Here is a 24,597-nt window from a genome sequence, read left to right as displayed (position 1 = left end):
CCCTTCTGGATGCGATCGTTCATCCTCAGCTGAAGCTTTTCCCTCGCCTGCACGCTGTACAGTTACTGCAAGGGTCGCGACTGATAAGCCTCATCAGTCGCTCCCAACTCTATTCCCTAAGAGCTGGTCTCCCAAGTGAGCTATTCAGACCCTCTCGTCTGTTTTTACTGACTTGGTCAAAGTAAGGCCCTCCTACTCATTAGGGTGGGGCCCACCCAGGGACGCCATGTCTGTTACTACCCAATAGTAAGTCCCGCCCACTCCTCACAACTCTTAGGACTCACTACTGCCCAGTTCTCTGTCTAACAGGTCCGGAAAACCCCCAGAAACTCGGGTCTTACCCTAGCGATAGTTTGTGGAGAATTATCTGTTTAAACTGGGGTCGGAAAGGACTCGTCTAGCTCTGACTACCTTCAATCCAGAAGTTATGACCTTTTACAGTTGAGGGGCAATTCGCTGAGTAGCCCTCACAACGACATAACCCCTACAACCACTCCTGTTAACGGTAGCTCCTTCCCTAAAATAACGGCACTTGTTAACGGCTAGATTAAATTTAGTGACTTAGAGTTAAGTCCCAAGGTCATTATTTAACACTCACCAGAGGAAAACACAAAGCCACCCTGTCTCTAGCATCATGTATATTGTTTTACTATATTTAGGAGAACCAACAATAATCGAGACTGACACAATTAAACTCACTGTTCACAATTCTCATTAGAATCTTAGAATTATAATTTTATTAAGCAAGCTTTAGCAGGGGCATATAACAACAAATTAATTTCCAAGAGCTATAAAAGAAGCAAAAATATAATGAAATCAACTAGGATTAATCACCTCCTTTCCTTATTCTCATTCCTAACCTGTTTCACTAAGTTCACTGAGCGAGGCTTTGGGAGAAGCTGATCACCTCATACCCGATGGTCTTTGATCTCGGCAGCTGTAATCTTTGCGGTCCTTGGTCAGAGTCTTTGTCCAGCCGGAGCAAAATCCTCTTACTGAAGAGAAGCGGAGAGAAGGCTCACGCTTTCCATTGAACGTGCAGACTCTTTGTCTTTGAAAGACCTCCGTCTCTTTTCCAAGTCAGCTGCACCGGAGCTGAGAGCGTTGAGTAGAGGCGGCGGATTCGGTCGGATATGGAACCAGGGGTGTTGGCGTGTGGAACTCGTCCCTTTTAGGCAGCGTGAAATCATGGAGTAGTTACCCTTGGTCCCTCGGTGTGATCCTCCGCAGATCTTTAGGCAGCTTCCTCTGCTGACTCCCTTTCTGCGCTGCGAACGAAGAACCCTCGTTCTGACTCGTGCATCGGTATTTATGCACTTGTGTTTCCATGGAACCTGCCCATCGCATTGGAAAGTACCGGACTCTTTCTCAAGTTTCCAATGACTCATCCCTGCCTCTCGCTTCATCGGGGCAGTTCCCTTTTCCATCAGGGCAGTTCCTGTTTTTTCCGTTGACCATCTGTTCCAATTCTGCCGCACCCTTGTTTTCCTTCCCCATTTAGATGACTCACCCTTCTGTCCCTAGCCTTCTGCTTAGTGAAAAGTACTCTTATGATCTTTAATAATACATGTTATTTGTTGGTTAACTCAAAAGTACAACCTTTAGCCTTTCATAATGTAGTAGAATCAATGGATTAAGAATACAGAGCATACATCATTATAATATTCACTTGATTAAAGTACTGATCATTCATTACAAACATTCTTCTCATAATCACTTAACATTTATAATCATCTTTTATTCATTAATCAGGGTTATACTGTTATTTCTCAGGCCTTTATTCCATTTTTCTGCGTATACCTGGACAGATCTCACATACCCATACCAGATTCCTCGACAATATATATATATATATATATATATATATATATATATATAAAAAGATTTTTAGTATTTTTCTTTACTTACGGTCAAAAAACATGTAGAGGTCTTGAGACCCAAAAGTTGTAGACCCGTCAGAATTAACCTGCTTGCATGGAAAACCGGACACATTTCAGAATAATGCTGGTTTAAAGATAAAGCAAAATTTAAAAGTTTACAACTCCTGTTGTACCGCAGATGAGAGAAGATCTGTGCTGTTGTGGTCTTGCCGAGATGATGCTTCCTTTTATAGGACCGTGTGGCAGTGAAACTGTTGATTTTTTTCCTTCAGAAGGATTGCCTGAGGCAGGCATCGCCGGCTGCAGGGTCAGAGGTCACCTTCTCTTACCTAGCTATAGGATACATCATATTCTGCGGAAGAGTATGAGGTAGGTTTCACCGTATGTTGGCTGAGAGATATGATACAATCCTTTTAAAGAGGACCATGTGGCATGAATCTGCTGATTTTTCCTTCAGAAGGATTGCCTAATGTAATGTATCCTGAGGTGAGCAACACCGGCTGCGGGGTCAGAGGTCACCCTCTCTTACCTAGCTATAGGATATATCATATTCTGTGAAGTAGTATGAGATAGGTTTCACCGTATGCTGGCTGAGAGATATGATACAATTCTTTTAAAGAGGACCATGTGGCATGAATTCTTACCTAGCTATAGGATATATCATATTCTGGTTACCCTGCCTCTTATGGGACAAGAGTTAGAGACAATTAATTCCAGCACTGTGCATCATGAATATAATCTGTTTAAAACCATTAGTTACAATATTCCTAATCTAATTCAACATGGTTTAGAATATAGTATATTTATTTATTCATTTATATTTATTTATTCACATCAAACTCTGATTAAAATTTGACAGAAGGGTGCCAGGGAGGTCAGGAGGTCACAAAGTTCCCATCATATGATATATGTGACATATGTTTGGGGGGGTATCAGGTTACCGGATGTGGGGGAGTGGGGAGGGGGTTTTGATATCAATTAATCCATCAAACTCCGATTAAAATTTGACAGAAGGGTGTATATATATCTCTCTCCTGACCACCCATAATGTTGACTCAATGGACAGCAATGGCACAGGTGTGGCGCACGATAAGTCACGTAATGTCCAGTCCTGTCATTTATATCCATATCAATACTGCTGCCTCTCGCTGTCCTTCTCTGGCACTTCCCGCTACTCAGCAGTAGGTGTCAGGTTACATTGTGTTGCATTCAATGTTGTCAGAAAAAAGAGATTCATGCGCTTAATGTCCGATTTCCCATAACTATTTATTGAATTCATAGTTGCCAGCTGGGGTGGCAAGGCTCTCATTTAGCTCCCATGCCACCCCAGTAGATCCGCCCCTGTGGAGCGCTTTGGCTCTGATGCAGTCACAGAACATCGCCAATGGAAGTATTCAGAGGGAGCTTTTGATCAGAGATTATATTGACCTCCTGGGAAATGTTGATGATGGTTTATTAGCGTTTAGATTAATCCAGACTGATCATCCTGGAGCTCCAAGAAAAACTTAAAGAAGGAGCCTTGCGGTACCCGTACTGGTACCCGTCCAGCTGCAGTCATCCTTCAGTCGAGTCGCCCGCTTTGTGAATGTGCCTTTATGGACAGAAAGCATCTCTATTCTGTAAATGTACAACTTCTGCACATGATTCTACTATTTAGAATAAGCGTCCACATTCCCACTCAAAGGACTTTCTGACAGCTATCATTCTTTAAATCTCTGCTGAAGCGCTACTGTTCTAACAGGCATTTGCAATCTCTTTATTTATTTTTGTTTAAATTTGTATTTTGTTTTTCTTTAAAATGTATTATTTTTGTTTTTGTGAGGTGACATTGTGCCCTGAAAGCACCTTTTAGGTCCCGTTTACACGACAACGATTTCGGGGGAAAACTGAAGTTTTGTTGCGTTTGTAGTGCACATTTACACAAAACCACCGAATGTTTTCTCTAACAACGGCACAGATTGAAAACGGGTTTCAGAGTGCGATGTTTCTGAAGCGTACCGTTTTCCGTTGTCGTGTAAACCTAGAAAACGGATCTTTTCTTCCAGAGAATCCCCAGCTCATGCATAGTATGACGCAAAACATAGCTGCTTCCTACAATCCACAGAAGAAGAAGAAACTACTCACAATGCTGGTGTTACTGTTTCCCCATCAGATACGGTTCCCTCAGTGTCTCTTCACCACTCCGCACCGCCCAGGTGACAAAATACACGGCTGCTTGTTCAGCGCTCTTATCTAGAGAACTACGGACCAGCAGTGGCGGAGCTAGACTTTTAAAGTTGGGGGGGCCAAGGGGGGGCCAGGACTACCTCTGGGGGGGCAAAATTTTAAATGTGTGTGTGCACATATATATAATTTTAAAAAATAACCAAACTGAATATTTGGTTAGTTTTTAAGCCCCTCTGTCATTTGACATGTTATAATTGACACCTTTGACTGGCGCACATGGAGACATGATAGACTTTACGCTAAGAGTTCATCGCAGAGGAAACTAAAATCAATCAAATAAAAGATCCTTTCTGAATATCATCTCATGGACACTGAACTAAATGCGCCTTTCTGACCGGGAGCTGACAGCGTGTTGAAGAGTTATGGACACCTTGGTTAGGAAGCCCTGTTTGGACAGGTAACAATATTTCGGGTCAAACCAGAATTATTTGCCTGATGGTGGCTCGGGCTTCTAATGAGTTTACATTTAATGAGTTTGGAGCACACAGAGAAAACCTAAAGAGAATGTGATCTACTTATTGTAGTTTATGTAGAGGAATAACAGCTGACTGTTGAGAGAGGAAAGAAATTAAAGTGCAGATCCGTTAGGCTGAAACAAGCGCAGAGCGCTGGGCAATAAATGCGCATAAATGCTCCACCGTTACGCTCCAATTAATCACACATGAGATGACAAACGCCAAATATACAATATATAGTTACACTGCTTATGTTAATGGTGTTTTAAAAACAAAACCAGTAAAAACGTAACTGAGTTAATATGTCAGATTCCCTCCTCACCCTCGTCTTGATAAGAACAGAGAGCAGTTCGCTGGTTTCTGTCCAGAATGTGATCAAGCGCACAGCTGACACTTGGTGCTCAGACAGTTTCAACTTTACGCACAGAGAACATCGTGGAGCTAATTATTAATCAAACTAAGAACAATATCAGTCAGAGGATCATCTCTGATCTGGACGCTTTAACGGACCAGAGGCTTGGAGCGTCCAGCAGCTGATCCGCTTCTGCGGGGTTTTTCTCCCGCAGAGGGAAGTTAGTGCGGGATCAGGAAACGATCAGAGTTCTGCCGTCTCCTAATCACGTCATTTCGTGAAATGTTACCTGATTTCAAAAACGTTCTAGCAGAGAAATAATAAATGTTTCGTTTGATGACTACAAATTGGAAATAAAATTATTTTTTTCTTTGACGGACAACGAAAAAAACTCCAGCGCCACCTCTGCTCCAAACTACAAACATTGTCCCTCTTCGTTTTTTTCTCTTTCTTGCGGAGGATCAATAAATAACTTATTGGTGTTTTACCATCACCACCAGGTATGAAGTGCTTTAGCCTTTGAGTTGCACCACAGCGCAGCATAACTGAAACACCCAGGAGAAGAATATCAACTTGTTGTTATGAGTATAAAGGAGGCTGGTATCGCGCCTGATAAAAATCTTTTTATTTATGTCATCACATGGACTTATATAAAGTTTTATACATTTTCTTTTGATATATTTATTATTGTTTTTCTTCTTTAGATATTAGGTTGGCTTAGAATGATTCCAAATAATGTACAGAAATGACCTGGTGCTGTTACATGTCAATCATCTGGGGGGGCCACTAGGGGGGCCAATCAGATGACAGGGGGGGCACTGGCCCCCCCTCTGGCTCCGCCACTGCGGACCAGGACCAGCCCAGGCTCCAGGCGAGTTTAACAGGGGGGGCACCGACTTCTTTTGGGGGGGCAAAATGAATCTACGTAGCTGAACATAGACAACATCAGTAGCCTACAGGCTACTTGTTAACAAGCTTAACGTGCTGTATTGATATTAGCTAGTCACATTTTAGCTATCATCACCTGCATCCAACAGCTTTACTCAACTCAGTCGGTTAGTTCGGGGAAAAAACTGTGCAGTTATTTACGTTTTGCTGGTTTGCTGCCATGTTTCCAACACACACCTGCGCAGCAGCATCAGGTCTCCTTCACTGCCTCACAGGTGTAAACCCAGCGCGAGCGTCTCAGCTGTCATGTTGCGTTTGAAGGCGGCTCGGAAAAACAAGTTACGACTTGTTAGCAACGGATTAAACTGTTTTAACTGCTGAAAAAGGTAACAGAGGACACAGATATGGTTACGTGCGGGAACTCCTATTTTATCAAATTGATATGGGAATAACAGACTGTTGGCCATTCCAAGGTAAAAACAATAAACAGCTTCCAGTCCGGGGCTCGCTACAGACACTGTGAAAGCTCAAACAAGGTGTTTCAGCAAAGTTATCCCACTTTTTCCAACTGCACACAATGTGTGTTTTCTCACGTAGATCCACATGCCTTCAAGTACAACTTTTTTTAAAAAACATGCGGACTTTCGAAGTTTCAAAGAACCTACCACCAACTAGGCACAGCGAGAGAATTACACGTTTTCGATGTGTACCGTTACTGTGTAAACACAGATCGTAATTAGAACATTATCGTGTAAACGATCCAACAAAAACGGAACAAAAGTGCCGTTTTTGTTGGATCGTTGTCGTGTAAATGTCCCCTAAGATATAGAATTATTATTATTATTATAAATACTTATACTGCTACAAACAAGGACGTTGCCATGGTTACTGCTTCACGTGGTGGCAGACTTCCAGGTATTTATTCAAATTTACACATGTATTTAAGGGTGGCGACAGGGCGGAAGAGCAGCTGCGCTCTTCCGTAAATTAGGATTTATAAAGGAAAGGTGCGCAGCCACGGGCGTGCGTACGGCTTTATGCATCCGATTTTTTTGTGCGCCGCACTTTTCTAATTTTTTCCGTAAGCAAAATTTTAGTGTGAAAACTGCGCACTCTTTTATGCATGAGGCCCCGGTTCTTAAATCCATACGCAGAGATGGCGGAAATGAGCTGCAGGTGTGACGGAAACACCTGCAGCAGGTCAGGATTGCTGATATCTGGCGCACACAAACTGTGCAAGGGCACACTAACTGCAACAAAGGATTAAAAGAAAATGCAGACTGTCCCAGATCCTAACATTTTATTTTAACATGATTTCTGAAATATATTTAGTATATTAGATTTTAATGCAATACATCATATTATTTTTGTTGCATGCCACGTATGTACTTTAAATGAAATGTGAAACTGGGCATAGTAATTTAAAAAATTTAGAAGATGTGCATATTTGTGTATTTAAAAAAAGAATAGCTAAAAGATATTCAATATTAGAATGTACAAATTTTAGTGGGCATATGCAATCATCAAAATATTCTTTAAGTGTGGCAGAGAACTCCTTCCAAAACAGCAACATCTGGCTAGTTGGTATTTGTTAGTAAAATGTGATTAGTACTGTCGGCCACTATTATATAAATGAGGGGTGCTCAAGTCCAGTCCTTGAGAGCCACCGTCCTGCAACTGTTAAATGCATCCTTACTCCAACAGACTGGGATCGAAAGGTTGAATTCCCTCCCCAGCAGTCATTCAGCTCTGAATAGGCCTGGTAATGACCCATTCATTTGGTTTAGGTGTGTTGGAGCAGGGATGCATCTGATCTGAAAGTTGCAGGATAGTAGCTCTTTAGGACTGATATAAGTAAACCTAAGGACTTAGCACAACAGAATTTTGTAGAAAACATCTTGATGCTGGAAGCATCCAGTTTGATGCATCCTGTTGGCATCTTTGACAGAAACAATCAGCTGGTTTGGTGATTCTCATCAAACCAGCCTCACAGTGGCTTCCAGACATCCTTGATAAAATCAGCTGGTGTGAAAAGATCAGACCATACTTACAGACTTTTTCCAAGAATAATGTGATAAGTGCTTATAGTTATTAAACCAATCTAGTGCAGATTTTTATTTAGTAATTTTGTATAAAGTTCTGGAATGGTGTATCATGACGTTATCTTCACAAAAACCTAGCATTTTAATAGAGATCCACAGCAAATTCTGCAGAGTTAAATCAACACTATGCCGAGTCTATTTGGTCCTTATCAGAATTGGCATTAATTTAACTCTTTCAGAGTTATTTCTACAAGAAATTGAGTAATTTTAACACTTTAAATATTTATAACTGCTCACACTATTGTTGAAATAACTCTGTAAGAGTTCAATTAATGCCAATTCTAAAAAGGACCAAATAGACAGGGCATAGTGTTGGTTTGACTCTGCAGAATTTGTCGTGTGTGTGGTCTGATAAGAGTCAGCGCATGGACCCAGTGTGAAAGCAGACCTATAGTAGTTCTTCAGTAAACTAACATGTTTCCTTGCTTTAACATAATCTGACAGTTATATTACAATGAATCATGTGCAGTTTAGGATTTCAGGGCACTCAGACAATTCTGATTGCTACACTACCGGACAGAACATTTAACACAATAAAAAAAGAGCAAATTATGGAAATTGTCCCAGAAATTGAAGCAAAGACTTATATTTTGTCCAGACTCGGCATTCTCATTAAAATTCTACTTTTAAAAAAAGTTCTGAAGGACATCAGAATTCACCTGCTACCTTTTTTGCTAAAAATGTAACCAAAATGTAGAACAAAAATGTTAAAAAGGGCTAACATGCACACTCAGCCACTTTGCCTGGTGTAATTAGAAACAAAACTTCTTGACACAACAAACAACAGCTGTTTTACTTGCATTCATCAAACACCCCATCTCCAGTGCCCTCTAACGAACTTGATTACTCATATTTCCCTTGACTATTGGCCTCTAGATCATACTATTAGTTATGTTGTGACACTCCCAGTAGTTTAGAAAGATCAATAGAGGAACAGTCAAAGTATCCCATCAGACCTGCCTTCAGTAAAACAGTATTTAAAAACAACCGAGCAGCATCCAGCTGGAATCAGTTCTGTGCTGACACAACATCAAATGAAATCAAAGAAGAGCCAGCTTCTGCTCCATCACAAGCACCCCATGATAATAAACAGCATTTCTAACCTCATCGGTTGGAAGGGAGCAGATGAATAACATGGAAGGTGTTGGCCTCTCTCTCTCAGTATGCTGCAGGCGGAGGAATATTAACAGAAGAAGCAGGCCTCCTTAACAAAAGCCCAGCCAGATCCAGGGAGTCACCTCCCTCTGTTGCTGTCCAGCCCCCCTACCCCCCTCCTCATTATGCTTCAGCATCATACAGCTCAATAAAGCAGAATTCTGGTCAGGATTACAGACACACAGGCAAGAGTGCATTTCAGACATGGGGAGGGGAACGGAGCAAGTCAGAAGTACGTACCACATTGCTGCTCTTCCTCTCCTTCATTCCATCTTCCTGCCTTCTTGTTCTGTTAAATGGTAGAGGAGTCACCAATCGGGGGGTGCCTCTGATGAACTGACAGTCCAACTGCAGAGAAAACAAGATCAGGTTAAGAGAAGAAGGGCTAAGCCAGCAGCTTAGCATGGGAGGGTGAGATGGGAGGGAGGATGATGATGCGGCACCTTTCAGTATGGAAACAGAGACTGAGCGAGAAAAAGGGAGAGAGGTGGTGGGGAAGGGGAGGGGGGGTGGCTCTCTGTTACCTTAGAGATCGAGATGATGTGATGGAGGAGGTGGAGCTGAGCTCTGATTGGCTGGCAGGGTGTGGTGGTCCCTTTCCTGAGAGAGGAGGAGGAAGATGACAAAGCAAAGGCAGGGATGTGACAAGCAGCTGCTGCCCGTTTCCCTAACAGAGAAAGAGCGAAAAGGGCCAATGATGCCCCCAACTGGCTGCTCTTAGAAGTGCAAACACTTAAAGAATGTGTTCAATGCATCATAGCAGCTGTTCATAACCTTCCTGTTAAAGGGGAGTTTTTCCTCTCCACTGCACCTCTCTGATGATCTGAGAATCATGGGATGAGAAGAGTTAGACAGTAAATAAAGTTGAACATATCATCGAAACTGAAGAGTTTCTCAAAACTCTTCATTTTGTACTTTGTCGCTGAGACGCTGCGACTTAAGTACATGTGTGTACACATGTCCCATGTGTGTAAATACACATGGGACATGTGTATTTACACACATTGTACAGGCATGTTTTTGTTTTGAAACAACAAAAATATTGTTTTCAATTTTACAGAGTTATAAAAACAATAAATAAACTGGGACATTCAAGAATATCATACATTTCATACATTTCTTCAAATTTCTTTACAATTTTTCCGCTGAAATATATTAAAAGTAGTTTTATCTAAAATGTCGCACTTTGCTCTACTTATATTCAAAAATGCTATTTAGACATGTTTTTGTTTCAAAACACTAAAACTTTTGTTTTTAAGCTTACAGAGGCGTGCAAATAGTAAACTTAAGATATTCAAAAAGAGTATAGGATTCTGCAAAACTCCCTCCGAAATAAAGCTACATTTTCCAACGTTGCTCTACTTACATTCAAACGTGCCATACAAACATGGTTGTGTTAAGAGGATAAGGAAATAGTGCAGTTTACTCTGATTAGTACTATTCCTCCATGACTATATCCCAAAGTAAATGTATAGACATGAAAAATGAAAAAATATTACAATCTAAATTAAGTAGGTGTAAAAATTGATAGATGGTTCTAAGAGCACAAAGAGATGTGTGGAAATCGGAATATTTATTCCAGAGTTTAACATACATTTCCAAACTGTTTATTTTTACAGCTGAGACGGTGGCAGTCAGAATAAGCTTACAGTGATAGAGGAGGTTCGATGGTACAGGTTCCAAAGCAGTAATAGAAAGTATTCATGGAAAAGGAAATACAAGATTTTAGAGGTGTGTCGATCGATCGGCCACCGATCATAATCGGTAGATTTCCGTGAAAAAGTGTATGATCGGTGGTCGCCGATCACGGTCTCTTGTTGCCGATCACCTGTATCTCATTTGCAGTCTGCGTGTGCAACTGTCTCCTCTTTCCTTCACACTGCGCAAGCGCGCAGCAGTAAATCCTAAGCGATGTGGTGTGGAACTTGAACGCTCTGACGGTGAACAGGGAAGTTTGCGTGTTGCGGTGGAAATTTACCTCGGGGGTGAAGCACGTCAAAATGCCTCAACACGACGAATTTAATGTGACGTTTAAAAAACAAGCACTTGACGGAGTTTGGCTACATCGAGACTCAATGCAGGAAATAAGGACATCCGGAGCAGCCAGTAAAGCAGAGCACAACTACCAACACTCATCCGGATTAGCATCACGGTCGGAAAGCTAAACAAATAACTTGAAAAATAATTTAAGTCTTCGAACTGGCAGTGTAAGATGCTGGTTCTGTTCTCGTTGTTGAACCGCCGCTACGCGCTGCTGGTAGTAATATTTCACAGACGTAGCGCCGTTTCTGCTCCACCTGCAGTGAACTCTCACGCCGAACCTCTGCTTAAAGCTGCAGCACGTAACTTAAAAAAAGAAAGATTTTAAATATGTATTAAAACTTTCGCTGTCCTAACACAAGACAGATAATCTCTGAAAAAAACGTGTGGGAGGGGGGAGAGAGGATTCTTAGAGACTCCCTGTCCCTGCCCCTGTGGGGGGGTCGACCTTTTTGGGGGGCAAAATGGATGTACGTAGCTGAACATCGGTAGCCTACAGGCTACTTGTTAAGCTTAAGGTGCTGTATTGATATTAGCTAGCTAGTCATCTTTTAGCTAACAATACCTGCATCCAGCAACTTTACTCAACAGTCGGTTAGTTTGGGGGAAAAACTGTGAAAAGTTCTTTGCGTTTTGCTGGTTTGCTGCCATGATTCTGATACACACCATGATACACACCTGCGTAGCTCCGCACAGCAGCAGCAGGTCTCCTTCGCTGCCGCACAGGTGTAAACCCAGCGTCTAGCGCTCATGTTGCGTTTAAAGGCGGCTCGGAAAAACAGGTTACCACATGTTAACAACGAATGAAACAGTTTTAACTGCTGATAAAAGTGACAGAGGACACAGATATGGGAAGTGTGGAAGCCCTACTGTATCAAATTGTCATAGGAATAACAGAGAGTTGGTAAAGACCCAGCGCATACAAGCGTTCATGTTTTGTTTTTTTTCATCCAGATGGCTCCTCCAACCCCCCCCCCCCCCCTCCACCCCGCAATGGCACGGCGCCCCCCTAGAGGGCGCGTCCCACAGTTTGGGAACCTCTGGATTAAGGGAAGAACATACCAGTTTAAAGGGCATTTTATCCATAATTTACAAGGGCAAAATTATAAATGTGAAGAATGTGGATATAGAAAAAATGTAGAACATGCACTGATTAACTGTAAAATATATGAATCTGACAGGAAGACACAGAAAAATAGTAAGAACAATAAGACAGATATGGAGTCTTAAAAGAATATTGGGAACTGAATGAAACAGGATATGTAGATTAAGGACAGCATTATTTATTTGTGTTCATAATACGAAATAAAAAAAATAGAATTAAATGTATGTGAGGTCGTGTTGTACAGTAGGTGGCGGTATGCAGCTTGAAGTTGTTTACGATGCACCATAATAGAAAAGAAGATGAAGAAGAAGATGATAAACAAATAAAGAACTAGTGATAGTTGTGTTCTTTGACAAAAGGCGTATGATATGTTATGGAAAGAGGGATTATTGATTAAATTAGGAAAAACTTGGCATACAAGGTAAGATTTACAACTGGGTTTTAGAGTTTTTGTTTGGTAAAGAAATAGAAGTTAGAGTTGGGGCTACTTTCCCTACTAGATATAGTGTTGAGAACGGTACCCCACAAGGCAGTGTGTGTAGCCTAATTCTTTTTAATATGATAAATGACATTTTTGATGAGATAGATGGTAGCATAGGGAAATCTTTATTTGCAGATAATGGGGCTTTGTGGGTGCGGGGACATAATCTTATATATTTGCAGAAAAAGATGCAGGATGCCTTTTTGAAAGTGGAAGTTTGGGCAAACAAATGGGGATTTAGAATGTCAATTGCAAAGACCCAAGTTATCTGTTTTTTATAGAAGACATAAGGAAGTTAATTTGAATCTTTATAATCAGAAGCTTGAGCAAGTGAATAAAGTGAGGTTTTAAGGTGTCATCTTTGATGAAAAATTAACTTGGAAACAGCATATAGAATCAGTTCAAAATAAATGTAAAAAAAGTGAATAATTTGTTGAGATGTGTCTGGACAGGAATGGAGAGCTTCAAGAAGTGCACTGTTGGACTTTATCAGGCTCTCATGAGATCTTTGGATTATGGGTGTATAGCATATAGGGCAGCTGCTGATAGTCATTTGAGAAAACTTGATAGTGAGCAAACACAAGGACTGAGAATATGTTGTGGAGCTTTCAACTGGGCTGCACAGTGGCACAGTTGGTAGAGCTGTTGCCTTGCAGCAAGAAGGTTCTGGGTTCGATTCCTGGCCCCGGTCTTTCTGCATGGAGTTTGCATGTTCTCCCTGTGCATGCGTGGGTTTTCTCCGGGTACTCTGGTTTCCTCCCACAGTCCAAAAACATGACTGTCAGGTTAACTGGCCTCTCCAAATTGTCCCTAGGTGTGACTGTGTGTGTGCATGGTTGTTTGTCTCCGTGTTGCCCTGCAACAGACTGGCGACCTGTCCAGGGTGACCCCGCCTCTCGCCCGGATCGTCAGCTGGAGAAAGGCACCAGCAACCCTCCCGACCCCATTAAGGGACAAGGGTGTAAAGCACCCTTGTCCCTTAATGGGATGAATTATCTGCCATTATGTTAGCTTTAGAATGGTTGCTTGATAATAATATTAGGGAAGAAAGTAAATGTATAATTGCTTCAGATAGTCAAGCTGCATTATCAAGTATAAAATCTGGCAAATCTTGTAGATTAGATTTATTATTAAGTATATAAATTATTAGTTCAGCTACATAAGAAATGTTCGATTTGTCTGGATTCCTGCTCATGTAGGTACAGAAGGAAATGTAATAATTACACCTCAGTGGCATGTGCCATGTGCAAATTCACATCCATAAACATTCAGGAAGAAGTAAATAGCCTGTTTTAGCTAAACAGGCTCTGAAATCATATATTATTAACTTAAGTATTCCTTAAGCAAAAGTGAAGGGAAATCTATTATTCAAAATAAAATCCTTAAGCTTTGGCAGAAACAATGGGATAATCATGATAATGGTAGACTGTTACGACTAGCTCAGGGTCGTAACAAAAACGTGAAACCATGCCGCAGTTAAAGTGCATACAAATAAATATTAACAAAAACAACAATGTATTGTGGATATCAGTATCAGTGGTGTAATGCAAATGCTTGGATGTGTTGAAGTCCCAAAGCAAAGACAAACTCAAAAGTGCAACAGGAGGGGAGCTGAGGCCTGGCCACCAAACATCACAGTGGCAGAGTGGACACTGAGGCAACAAGCCACAAGAGACAGAGGCAGCCAGGTTAAAGTACTCTGCGCTCCCAATCACCGGATCAGAGACACCTGCAAAGGGGAGGAGCACAAAGACGGACAAGACACTTGCAGCCCAGCCTACAAGGCCCAGGACCATAACATAGACATTTATACATCATTCAAAAGAATGTGGGGTTAATAATTGTATGAATGGAAGGTGGAAAGAAGAGATAGTCATTTCTCGACTTAGAATTGGTCATACTGGACTTAATAGTTCTCTTTTCAGAATAGGAAAACATTCTGAAAAAATAATGTATTAAAAAGAATGTTTAAGAATGAAACAGTGGAGTATGTCTTATTAAAATGTAATAAATATTCAGAGGAACGTCAGCATTTAGGTTGATGCTAAATAGAGAGAATATTGTCTATAATAAATATTTTAGGAAATAAATCAAATTATGTTAGAAATCAGTTATTTAGATTTTTTAAAAATATTGGGTTATTTAATCATATTTAAAGTATGTATGTATGTACATATATATAAATGAATGTTTATGGATGTGAATTTGCACATCGCGCAGCCACTGAGGTGTAATTATTAAATTCCCTCTGAGATCATTGATGACCACACTCCAGTCTGGTAGGTGGCGGTAAATGCACCTTAAGATGGTTGCCATCCGTCAATAAAACTAAAGAAGAAGAAGAAGAAGAAGAACGCTACAATAATTGCAATACATAATAGAAAAGAAGAAGAAGAAGAAGGATATTTGCAACCGGAGATTCTCATCGGAAAGGTTTCAGATCTGTTCTAGTCCATGGTTGAATCCAGCTGGGTGCCACTGGTCCTGTCGGCTATCACTTCTCAATAGATTTCTACGAAACGTGACGGACTAACTTTTTGCTCTTTAATATCGGCTCTTGCTGCTCTTGGTTGTTGAATCCTGGGTGAGATGGAGTCCTACCGGAAACCTGTGAAATCAGACTGTGAGGCTTTACTCAGCCGCTTCCGACAAACACAGTCGGTCAGATTTGAGGTTTTCTCCAACATTTGGAAGGAGATGAAGTTCGTTCAGATCTTCAGGTACAGAAAACACTTTAATGTTAATGTTAAGACCGTTTACACCGAAGTGGCTGTCAAGGAGCAAGCATTTAGTGGACTTAAAACTTTTTAGAAGCTAAGTTTTGGTCAACCTCTAGTGGCGATTGTCACCTTATGTTATTAATGTTAAGTTGATTTAAAAAAAAAAAGAACGTTCTGTCAGGAGGTTGCCTTCCAAGCTTTCTGCCCCTTTTCTAGCTTGCAGGGTCAGTGTTTGTTGTTTTTTTGTCCCAATGTCAGACAGAGCCACAACAAGAGAGCCTTCTGCCGGATGGTCCTGGACGTAGCTTATTGCTACTTCCTGCCCCCGTTCAGCTTCCAGATCCGTGTGGGTGGTCTCTACCTGCTGTACAGCTTCTACCGCTGCCAGAACACCTCACCTCCAGAACAGGTCGGGACTCCAGCTCACATCCCCTCTGTTTAAACCGCAGTCTACTCATCATATTGCCCTGTTCGCCTCTGGCTGCAGATCCGTGTGGCCTTGAAGGACTGGGAGGATGTGAGAAACTTTGAGAAGGAATCATTGGATGCTCAACACCTCGACGTTGCCTACATCTTACAACAGCTCATGACTTGTAAAGCTTTCCTCTTCACTGCAATGCCCACTCTGGTGAGCGGTCTGACACAAACCCTTGTTGATGAGGTAAAAGGTTTTTTTTACACTGACTCTCCTCTTTGTTTCCATTCAGCTTCATTACAACAGAAAGAGGACTGAAGAGAAGCCAGAGCTGTGTGATGAGTTCATGGAACGACCATGTCGCCCCCAGGAACTGATAAGTACTCAGCTGACTGAGGTGAGTTCAGAGTAACCAATCACCATCCAATAAGTTAAGAACCTGCCCGCCCCCACCTGGCTTGGTTGGAGTAGAGTGTGTGCTTGGTCAGTGGAATCATCAAAACAGGGATGTTCCACCCCTCAGTCTGTTTTTTGGGCTTTTCCCTTTTGACAAAAATTGCATCCTTCATCCTTATTCTTCTTGCTTAAAAAGCGAAGTTCTGGATTCCACACCAGGATTCTGGACAGGTGTTGAAACAAGTGAAGAAACTCTGAGAAACACCTGGTTGCCTTGGAAATAGGCCTGCTGTGCTCTGCCTCCAAAGATCAACTTTACTTAAATGGTTTTGATTTGACTCTTGCAGGAAATGTCAAATATCCATGAGCTGTACAAAAATATGAAGGCGTCCATCAGCTCCCAGATGTCCACAGCAGATGCTGCGTCTGTCAACCTGATCCGTGATGGAATTGTGTCGGAGCTCTGCAGTGCTGTGATGGAATTCTACAACTGGCAGCAGAACAAGGTGAGCTTTCCACATTTAGTCACTTCTAACCCCTATTAGCGCTTATTACACCCAAAACGTATTGAAATCATTAAACATTCATTGACTAATATGTTAGTAAAGCTTTAGGATAAAGCCAGCGTACTGTTTGATAGAAAATGGCTTTCTTTGTTTAACTTTTACTGTTTCTCATTTCAGCATACACTGTAATTAATTTCTTTTTGTATGATTATGTATCTGATACATTCAGTCTTCTGTTGTATTATATCTGCAACCTGAGGCTCCTTTCACAGTACCTCTTAATTTTGTGAAGCATAAAGAACCAACTAATGTTTTTAAATATAGACAATACATAATAACTTAAAAATTGAGCAAGTTTTTGAGTTATTTTTTAATTGAATATTGTTCATTGCGTTTCCACACCAGGATGAGATTAAGAATACATGCTTTTTTTTAATCTTCCACAAATATCAACATCCCATTGATAGAGCTTAACCTTTCTTTATTTTAAAACCTTCAAATAAAATTAAAATGGTAGTTCTTTAAAAAAAAAAGATGGGCATGACTGACAGCACTAAGGCCTTCCTCCTGACTCTGATTGGTTGTTTCTAGTTAGCCCTGGGAGGAGCCAGAGGAGTCCCAGAATGAAAGTGAATTATATGGTACATGTCTCCTAACATTGATCTGTTGTCCAACATAACTTCACCCTCCATTGATAGATGCTTTAAAGGGAACTGCCAACATTTCTCAAATGGTTGTTGCCTTTTGTCTTGAAAGGATGCAGTTGATGAAGTTCAGCCCAGCCAGGAGAGGATTTCATCTCAGCAGGAGGTAAGTTTTTAAAATGGGTTATTGTTCATTCTTCTAAAGTTTGAAGAATGAATTTAATATTTATGTTAGATGCTGTTAAAGGAACAAGTTTTTGTTCTTTACTAAAATTAACAGCTAATTAGTAGAGTTGCACCAATAAATCAGCTCCAGTTTCCTTAAGTTTGGGAGATCGGTGTTTAACCGATACTTAGATGTGAAGTTGATCTTATCTGTGTCAGCAAAGGTCTAAAAATCAGCCACTGCTCTGCAGTGAGAGGTTTGACTGACTGACCGGCCCACCAGGTCATATCTGCATGTTTGCAGTTAACAGCAGTCACCCTGCCAACTCAGCAACTTCCTATATTTAGCAACATTGTAGACAAAACATTGGAATTGGCCAAAATCAGAATTAGCAGGTCAGGCTTTTTAAGCATCAGTAACTGGTTGTTTTGTGTCCTCAGTGTTCCAACAGAGCCAAACTCCTGGCAGACATCAAATCTAAGGCTTATGAAGAAGCATCAGAGGTCTGTACTGTTCGGTATTTTTACAATGACTAATGCTTCAATAAATGATTTTTTAATGTATAAAGTTTTTCTAGCCTTTGCTGAAACTTAACAGCAACTCAACTTTTTATTGATGATTTCATTACATGTCTGTAATGTCTTTTTCTGTCACAACTTATGATATAAAATGCAACATATTTACTGAGTCAATAGTTTTTAGTATCTATTTATCTTCTGTAGCCTTTTTTAGTTAGAAGTATTTAAAGACAAAGAAGAAGAATCAGAAAATGTGATGCTATTTTCAGGCTGTAAAGTCGCGGCGCCATCGTCAGGTGGAGATCGATCTACCTGCTGAGGAAGACAAATCCTTCCTGAAGCTGCACCATTCCAGAGTGCCAAAGCCATCTCTCAAAAACAGAACTAAAGAGCAGATCTGTATGTCAGGTAAATCTGTCGACTTTCAAAATAAAATAAAGGTTAAATATTAGCTCTTTGTCCAAGTTGAGCAGAAAAACTTTTAATCTAAGGCTTCTATCAACAGCCACCATGAGCTCCTTTATCTTTATTAACTTTAGTATTTTTTTGCATGAATGTTATGAATTATGTCTTTGTAAGGTTGAAGAGGTAAAACATGTTTCGCTAATGCTCAGTGTCATCCAGGACATTCAGGGTCACATAGCCTAAAAACACTACGATGGTCCAGATCTGAACTCTGAACCCATCATAACTGCTTACACATCTAGTGAAGGTCTTTTACCTCACATTGGACTGAACTAATCCTCTCTGGCTGCGTTTTCCAGGTGACCTGGGAGAAGCAGCAAGGACCACCCTGATAAACCATCTGGTTACCCTGGAGCCCGCTTTACAAGGTCAACACCATCATGTGTTTTAAATCTGCTCTCGGCTCTATCTATCTTAGTTCTGCCCTCTTACTTTCCTTTTTTGTCATTTCAGAAAAAATCAAAAATGAAAGAAGATTCAAGACTTTGAATGAACATCTGGAGTCACAAACAATCTCAACATCTCACTGATGTTTTTATCTGGTTTTAAAAGTTTGACTGTTCAAAATGAGAACATTTCTTCCATGTTAACTGGATGGAGGCCTGCAGCAGTGGTTCAAAGTTGGGTCTAAGGCACCATGTTGTAGGTGTGGCCCCCGTTCAAGGCCGAACTCAGATGACCCAGCAGATCTCCTCTGCTGAGTTCCAACTCAGGAACAGTCCCATATGGACTGGAGTACCAGACACACATCGGGTTCAGACTGTAGGATTGGCTGCTTAGGATATGAGCTTTGATTGGATAGAGAATTTGAAAGAACCAATCAGAATTGTTTGATACAGGAAGTTTCCCTATGGGGATGGCGTCTCTCCTTTTCTTCATAGCTAACTGTTGAACACACCTCTGCTGCTGCTGCTTTGAAAAAACAAGATTTTTGACTTTTCTAAGGATTGTCAGCTTAATGTGGTTGTAGTGTTTCTGTCCCTGGACTCTAATGAAGAGATAAAGAGAACCAGGAAGCTGCTGTGTCACAAATACTGAGAAATAATCAGCCACCCACACATTTATCTGTACACCTCAAAAAATTAGAGTTCACCTGACTGAGTGTCGGTTACAAAGTAGAAGAGTTCAGCTTTTGTGAACTTTGACCTTCGTGCTTTTGAACTTTGCGATGAGTTCACACAAGCCGAGCAAGTGCTATGGTGTAGCTTGGTGCGCGCATTGTCGCGTGCGGTTCAATGAATCCAGTTTATTTGTATTAATTTCAGTAGCAAGGCAGTTCAAAGTGCTTTACATAACAAAAACAACATAGCGGTAAAAACTGAGAATCCAGTGACAAACATTACATTTTGATGAGTGCCATCATCAAAATCATGAATACACAAATATGTTGATCATCCATCCATCCATTTTCTGCCGCTTATCCGGGGTCGGGTTGTGAGGGCATCAGCTTCAGAAGGGAGGCCCAGACTTCTCTCTCCCCAGCCACTTCCAGCTCCTCCGGAGGAATCCCAAGGCATTTCCAGGCCAGCCGAGAGACATAGTCCCTCCAGCGTGTACTGGGTCTTCCCTGGGGCCTCCTCCCGGTGGGACGTGCCCGGAACACCTCACCAGGGAGGCGTCCAGGAAGCATCCTGGCCACCTCAACTGGCTCCTCTCGACGTGAAGGAGCAGCGGCTCTACTCTGAGTACTTCCCAGATAACCGAGCTTCTAACCCCATCTCTAAAGGAGAGCCCTGCGGAGGAAACCCATTTTGGCCGCTTGTACCCGTGATCTCGTTCTTTCGGTCATGACCCAAAGTTCATGACCATAGATGAGGGTGGGAACGTAGATCGACCGGTAAATCGAGAGCTTCGCTTTTTGGCTCAGCTCTCTCTTCACCATGACAGACCGGTACAGCGCCCGTTTCACGTCAGATGCTGCCCCAATTCGCCTGTCGGTCTCCCGCTCCCTCCTTCCCTCATTTGTGAACAAGATCCTGAGATACTTAAACTCCTCCACTTGAGGCAGGACGACCCCCCTGACCCGGAGAAGGCACTCTACCCTTTTCCGGCTCAAGCCCATGGCCTCGAATTTGGAGGCACTGAGCCTCATCCCAGCCGCTTCACACTCGGCTGCGAACCGCTCCAGTGAGAGCTGCAGATCACAATCTGATGAAGCCAACAGGACCACATCATCCGCAAAAAGCAGAGCTGCGTACCTAAGGCCACCAAAACGGATCTCCTCAACACCTCGGCTGCACCTAGAAATTCTGTCCATGAAAGTAATGAACAGAATCGGTGACAAAGGGCAGCCTTGGCGGAGTCCAACTCTCACCGGAAACTAGCCCAACTTACTGCCGGTAATGGGGACCAGACTCTGACACCGGTCATACAGGGACCTGACAGCCCATATCAAAGGGCCCGGCACCCCATGGTCCCCGAGGGACACAGCCTTCTCCAAGTCCACAAAACACATGTAGACTGGTTGGGCGAACTCCCATGCACCCTCCAGGACCCCGCTGAGGGTGTAGAGCTGGTCCAGTGTTCCACGACCAGGACGAAAACCACACTGCTCTTCCTGAATCCGAGATTCAACTATCCGACGGACCCTCCTCTCCAGGACCCCTGAATAAACCTTACCAGGGAAGGCACACTCTTGAGGGTAATTTCCCAGCAGATCAATATGATCTCTGATCAATCGCTCCCTCTGAATCGTTCCAGTGGCGATGTTCTCCATCAGAGCCAAAGGCTCTCCTCAATTATGTGGCAACGCTTCTATTTTTATAGACGTGTGATTGCATACACACCTTGATCACCTTAAAAATAATCAAGCCTGACCTGTTTGGAGTTGATATTCTGATCCAACCCCGCTTTTTCCTTTTCAGTTGGAATGAAATTACCCTGCAGATTCATGCGCTCTGGCAAACAGACCAATGTGTCTCTTCCATTAACTTCTATTTTTAGAACTTCTATTTTTCTATGTTATTATAGTTTTTTTATGGAGCAAAATAATTTTTTTTGAGATGTCTGTTTAGGTTTGTTTATTACATTCTTTTTAGACTAATTTAAAAAACAGTATCAAATACCCATTTATCTTGAGTATCTTAACTGTAAACCATAATCAAAATCAGAAATCTAGGAAATATGTTGCTCCGTGTGACGAGTCAACAGGGTTTTCCTTTATGAACTGAATTTATGGCATTAATTGAAATTACAGTGACAGATTGTTTCCTTAGTATAAGAATCTCCCCTGCCCACAAAAAACTGCAATCTTTTTAAATTCTTGCATGGCAAATTTCCAGCTCGTTAAATAAATTCTTCTCAGATTTAACATGAATTATTTTCTCCATTTTTCCAAGTATGTGAAGAACATCAATAATATTTATTTCTAAGGAGAAAAAAAAAATCAAATGAACACCATTCCCCCTTTTCCTTTTAATTTATGTTGTCAGTGTTTTCTTTTGGGGCTTTCCCCATACAAAACCATGGACAAAGAAATCTGCTGTACAATGGCAAATGATCTGAAAGCACATCATAACTCAGGAAAATCAAACTCTTTAAAACTGGAGAAAAGAAAAACAGAACAGCATTCCAGTCTTTATCACAAAACAGATTTAATTTAATATCTCTTTATTTTTTTAAAATAATTAAACATTTGTATTCTTCCAACCCTTTTGATCTTTTTTTTCAGATTTCAAATCATATTACATCTGGGCCATTCTACACCACACCAATTCTGTAAGGGAGGAAGGGGTTGTGTTGGGGCGGATCACTCAGGTCCCAACAGTTAAACAAAATCTGCTCCAAGCTTCCTCACCACATTTACCCCCAACCCACCCCGAACTCCGAGCACATGTCTAGCTGCCCCCACTCAAACTCTCGCCCCTTCCCCCTAAAAAAAAACAAAACAAAAAAAAAAACAAAAAGATACACATATATCTCTAATGAACAAAAAATATTGAAAAGATAAAAACCAAGAGCAGAGGGAGAAAAGTGAGACAAAAAATGAACATACCAAAAGGGGAAAACACTAACATGTATAGTAGGAAGTCTTGTTCCATAATACCTCTTTATATACTGGATAATCCTCTCCACAATTCCTAAGCAAAAAAAAAAAAAGGGAAAAAAAAGCTAAATTACTACAAGATACAGGAATAACAGGGTACTGCATTAAATAATGTACAGGGTCGTCTTTAATCTGCAGTAATACTGTGAAGTCAACGCAGCGCCCTCCAGTGGCAAAAAGGAGATAGAAGAGTTTGGTGCACTTTACAATTCGTTACTGTTTTTATCTTGGCGTGTCAGTTACGGCAGACTGGTACCAGTACCAGGCCGCTACCAACATGTCTCCTACAGCTGGAAGAACTGAGGGATGAACAGAGCGATAGATTTCTGACAGAGGGAATGAGAGTGTGTTTACATGCAGTCCACATAGCGAGAAATTCCACTGGAAAGAGGAAAAGAAATGATCATGAACTGAAACTAAACTGGTCAAACACTCTACACACTATACAAACAATAAAAAACGGAACAGTGGCTTAAACACATTTCTGGTGGAGGCTTTTATTAAAAACTAGAATATATACTTTAAAAGTGTTTTTTTTTTTTTTGCCATTTCTGCTGTTCCCACCACTAGATGGCACTAAAGCAAAGGAAAAACAATTAACCCTGAATCCAACTGAAGACCGCTACAGCACCAACTTCAACAGGAAGTGAATTAGGCATCGACAGGAAATTATCCTTCTGCTTTCGACTGCTGCTGTTCACCAATTATCAGTAAAATCAGAGGCTGTTTATCAGTCGCACCAATCGGCAAGAATTTTCACCCGACTGGTGATCAAAATACTAAAAATGAGTCTCCCCGTTCATTAAATGCACTAAAGCCAAAAATCCTACAGTTTCCAGTACATAAATGTATCGACCAACAACAGCTTGCAGACTCGTGCATTCATTCAGAAATGAAGAGGATTCCAAACCTGCTGCATTATTCTTCTGTGCTGGAGCCATTTGAATAAACATCTTCACATCAGGATCTTCAAATTCAGCTCATTTTCCTCTATAACAAAAGCCTACATGTTGACCTAAACATAACCCAGACATCTTTTAGCTTTTCCTGTGACGTTCCTGACTAAGCATGTAAACACACTCGGAGGGCTTCAGCAGGGCCCCGTCTACAGAGCGGGTCTGTTCCTGCAGGATGGACAAACTGCCAACAGGCAAGAGACCACACTTTTGGACTGCTTTTGGAGGGCGACGCTGAATCTAGTCGATTTAACAGCGCAGACAGGAGAGGACACTGACAAGAACAAGAGGAGCGAAAATGAAAGTTAAATGGGATGCGCTGAAAAAGAGGAGTGGGGTGAAGAAAAACCCAGGAACCTAACGGCTTTTTGATGCCATCTGTTTTTTTGTTGTTTTTTAGATTCCCCTCACACACAAGTCATTTTCTCAATTTCTGTTTTTTCCTTTTTATTATTGTTCTTTTTTATCTCTTTGCAATAACATTAGGGGAAAATAATTATTTACAGTGCTGCTGAAATAATGAAAACAGACGTGATGAATCTACAGTAAACTAAGTCGCACAAACACAAGAGGAAACAAAACAGAACAAAATCATAATAAAAGGATTAAGAAACCAGCGGTGCTGTGGAAGTCCAGAGACCACAGCCTGTATCACGAGCTCTGGGCAGACATGGCTGAAGTGGAAGGGAGTGGGAGTGGGATGAACGGGGAGCAGGGCTCTGTCTCTGTTAAGTGGGGATGATCCCGTCACTCCTAAGGCCCCGCTTCAGCTCCAGGTCCTCCAGCTTCTTCCACAGCTCCTCACGCTCCTTCTCCTTCTTCTTCTCACTAAAACAGCACAATAGGTGTGAGCTCGCTCACAAACACACACACACACACACACACAAAGACTGAACAGTAGCCACTCAGCTCGGATTTAAAGACAGCGTGTCAGAGAGTCATTTGAGTGAGGAAAGTGGACGTTTATTCTAAATAGAGAAATCATGTGCATAAGTTGTACATTTACAGAATAAAGATGCTTTCAGTTCATAAAGGCTCATTCACAAAGTGGGCGGCTCCATTGAAGGATGACTGCAGTTGCA

The 24,597-nt window shown here is 41.5% G+C and overlaps 3 protein-coding genes across 13 annotated transcripts in view; 1 reads left to right on the top strand and 2 right to left on the bottom strand.

The window, feature by feature from the left end:
• The window catches only part of akap6 (A kinase (PRKA) anchor protein 6), a 224,321-nt gene extending 214,594 nt beyond the window's left edge, over positions 1–9,727 (bottom strand). For 4 of the 10 annotated variants that reach the window (XM_081603029.1, XM_081603037.1, XM_081603035.1 and 1 more), the window contains exons 1-3: positions 9,299–9,529; positions 2,054–2,232; positions 1,909–1,966 (exon numbers count right to left, since the gene is read on the bottom strand). The gene's annotated coding sequence lies outside the window, so the exon portion shown is untranslated. The other 6 variants (XM_081603033.1, XM_081603032.1, XM_081603036.1 and 3 more) reach the window with 6 other exon arrangements.
• Positions 9,728–15,009: 5,282 nt separating this feature from the next.
• LOC103458088 (snRNA-activating protein complex subunit 1-like) lies at positions 15,010–22,419 on the top strand. The gene is made up of 10 exons (XM_008398664.3): positions 15,010–15,404; positions 15,663–15,813; positions 15,892–16,032; positions 16,112–16,216; positions 16,563–16,721; positions 17,478–17,531; positions 17,972–18,034; positions 18,319–18,457; positions 18,814–18,882; positions 18,968–22,419. Exons 1-10 carry the CDS (start codon positions 15,274–15,276, stop codon positions 19,042–19,044), a joined length of 1,089 nt encoding a protein of 362 aa, XP_008396886.1. The 5' UTR covers positions 15,010–15,273; the 3' UTR covers positions 19,045–22,419.
• ppp2r5eb (protein phosphatase 2, regulatory subunit B', epsilon) overlaps positions 22,083–24,597 on the bottom strand; it is a 41,888-nt gene continuing 39,373 nt past the window's right edge. For both annotated transcript variants that reach the window (XM_008398657.2, XM_008398662.3), the window contains one exon: positions 22,083–24,343. In XM_008398657.2, coding sequence (XP_008396879.1) covers positions 24,244–24,343 — 100 coding nt within the window. In that variant the 3' untranslated portion in view covers positions 22,083–24,243. The remainder of the gene's footprint in view (positions 24,344–24,597) is intronic.

This window comes from Poecilia reticulata, chromosome 22 (assembly GCF_904066995.2).
Source record: "Poecilia reticulata chromosome 22, P_reticulata-male-v2, whole genome shotgun sequence".
In the NCBI taxonomy this organism is placed as follows: domain Eukaryota; kingdom Metazoa; phylum Chordata; class Actinopteri; order Cyprinodontiformes; family Poeciliidae; genus Poecilia; species Poecilia reticulata.
Note: the sequence above shows the minus strand (reverse complement) of the source record. Positions and strands in the feature narration are given on the sequence as shown.

What these genes read in the sequence shown, in the direction of transcription:
- LOC103458088 (XM_008398664.3), top strand. Translation starts at nt 15,274, where the DNA reads ATGGAGTCCTACCGGAAACCTGTGAAATCAGACTGTGAGGCTTTACTC. An exon ending in AAGTTCGTTCAGATCTTCAG is followed by an intron (nt 15,405 to 15,662) that starts GTACAGAAAACA and finishes TCCCAATGTCAG; the next exon opens with ACAGAGCCACAACAAGAGAG. An exon ending in ACAACTGGCAGCAGAACAAG is followed by an intron (nt 16,722 to 17,477) that starts GTGAGCTTTCCA and finishes TTGTCTTGAAAG; the next exon opens with GATGCAGTTGATGAAGTTCA.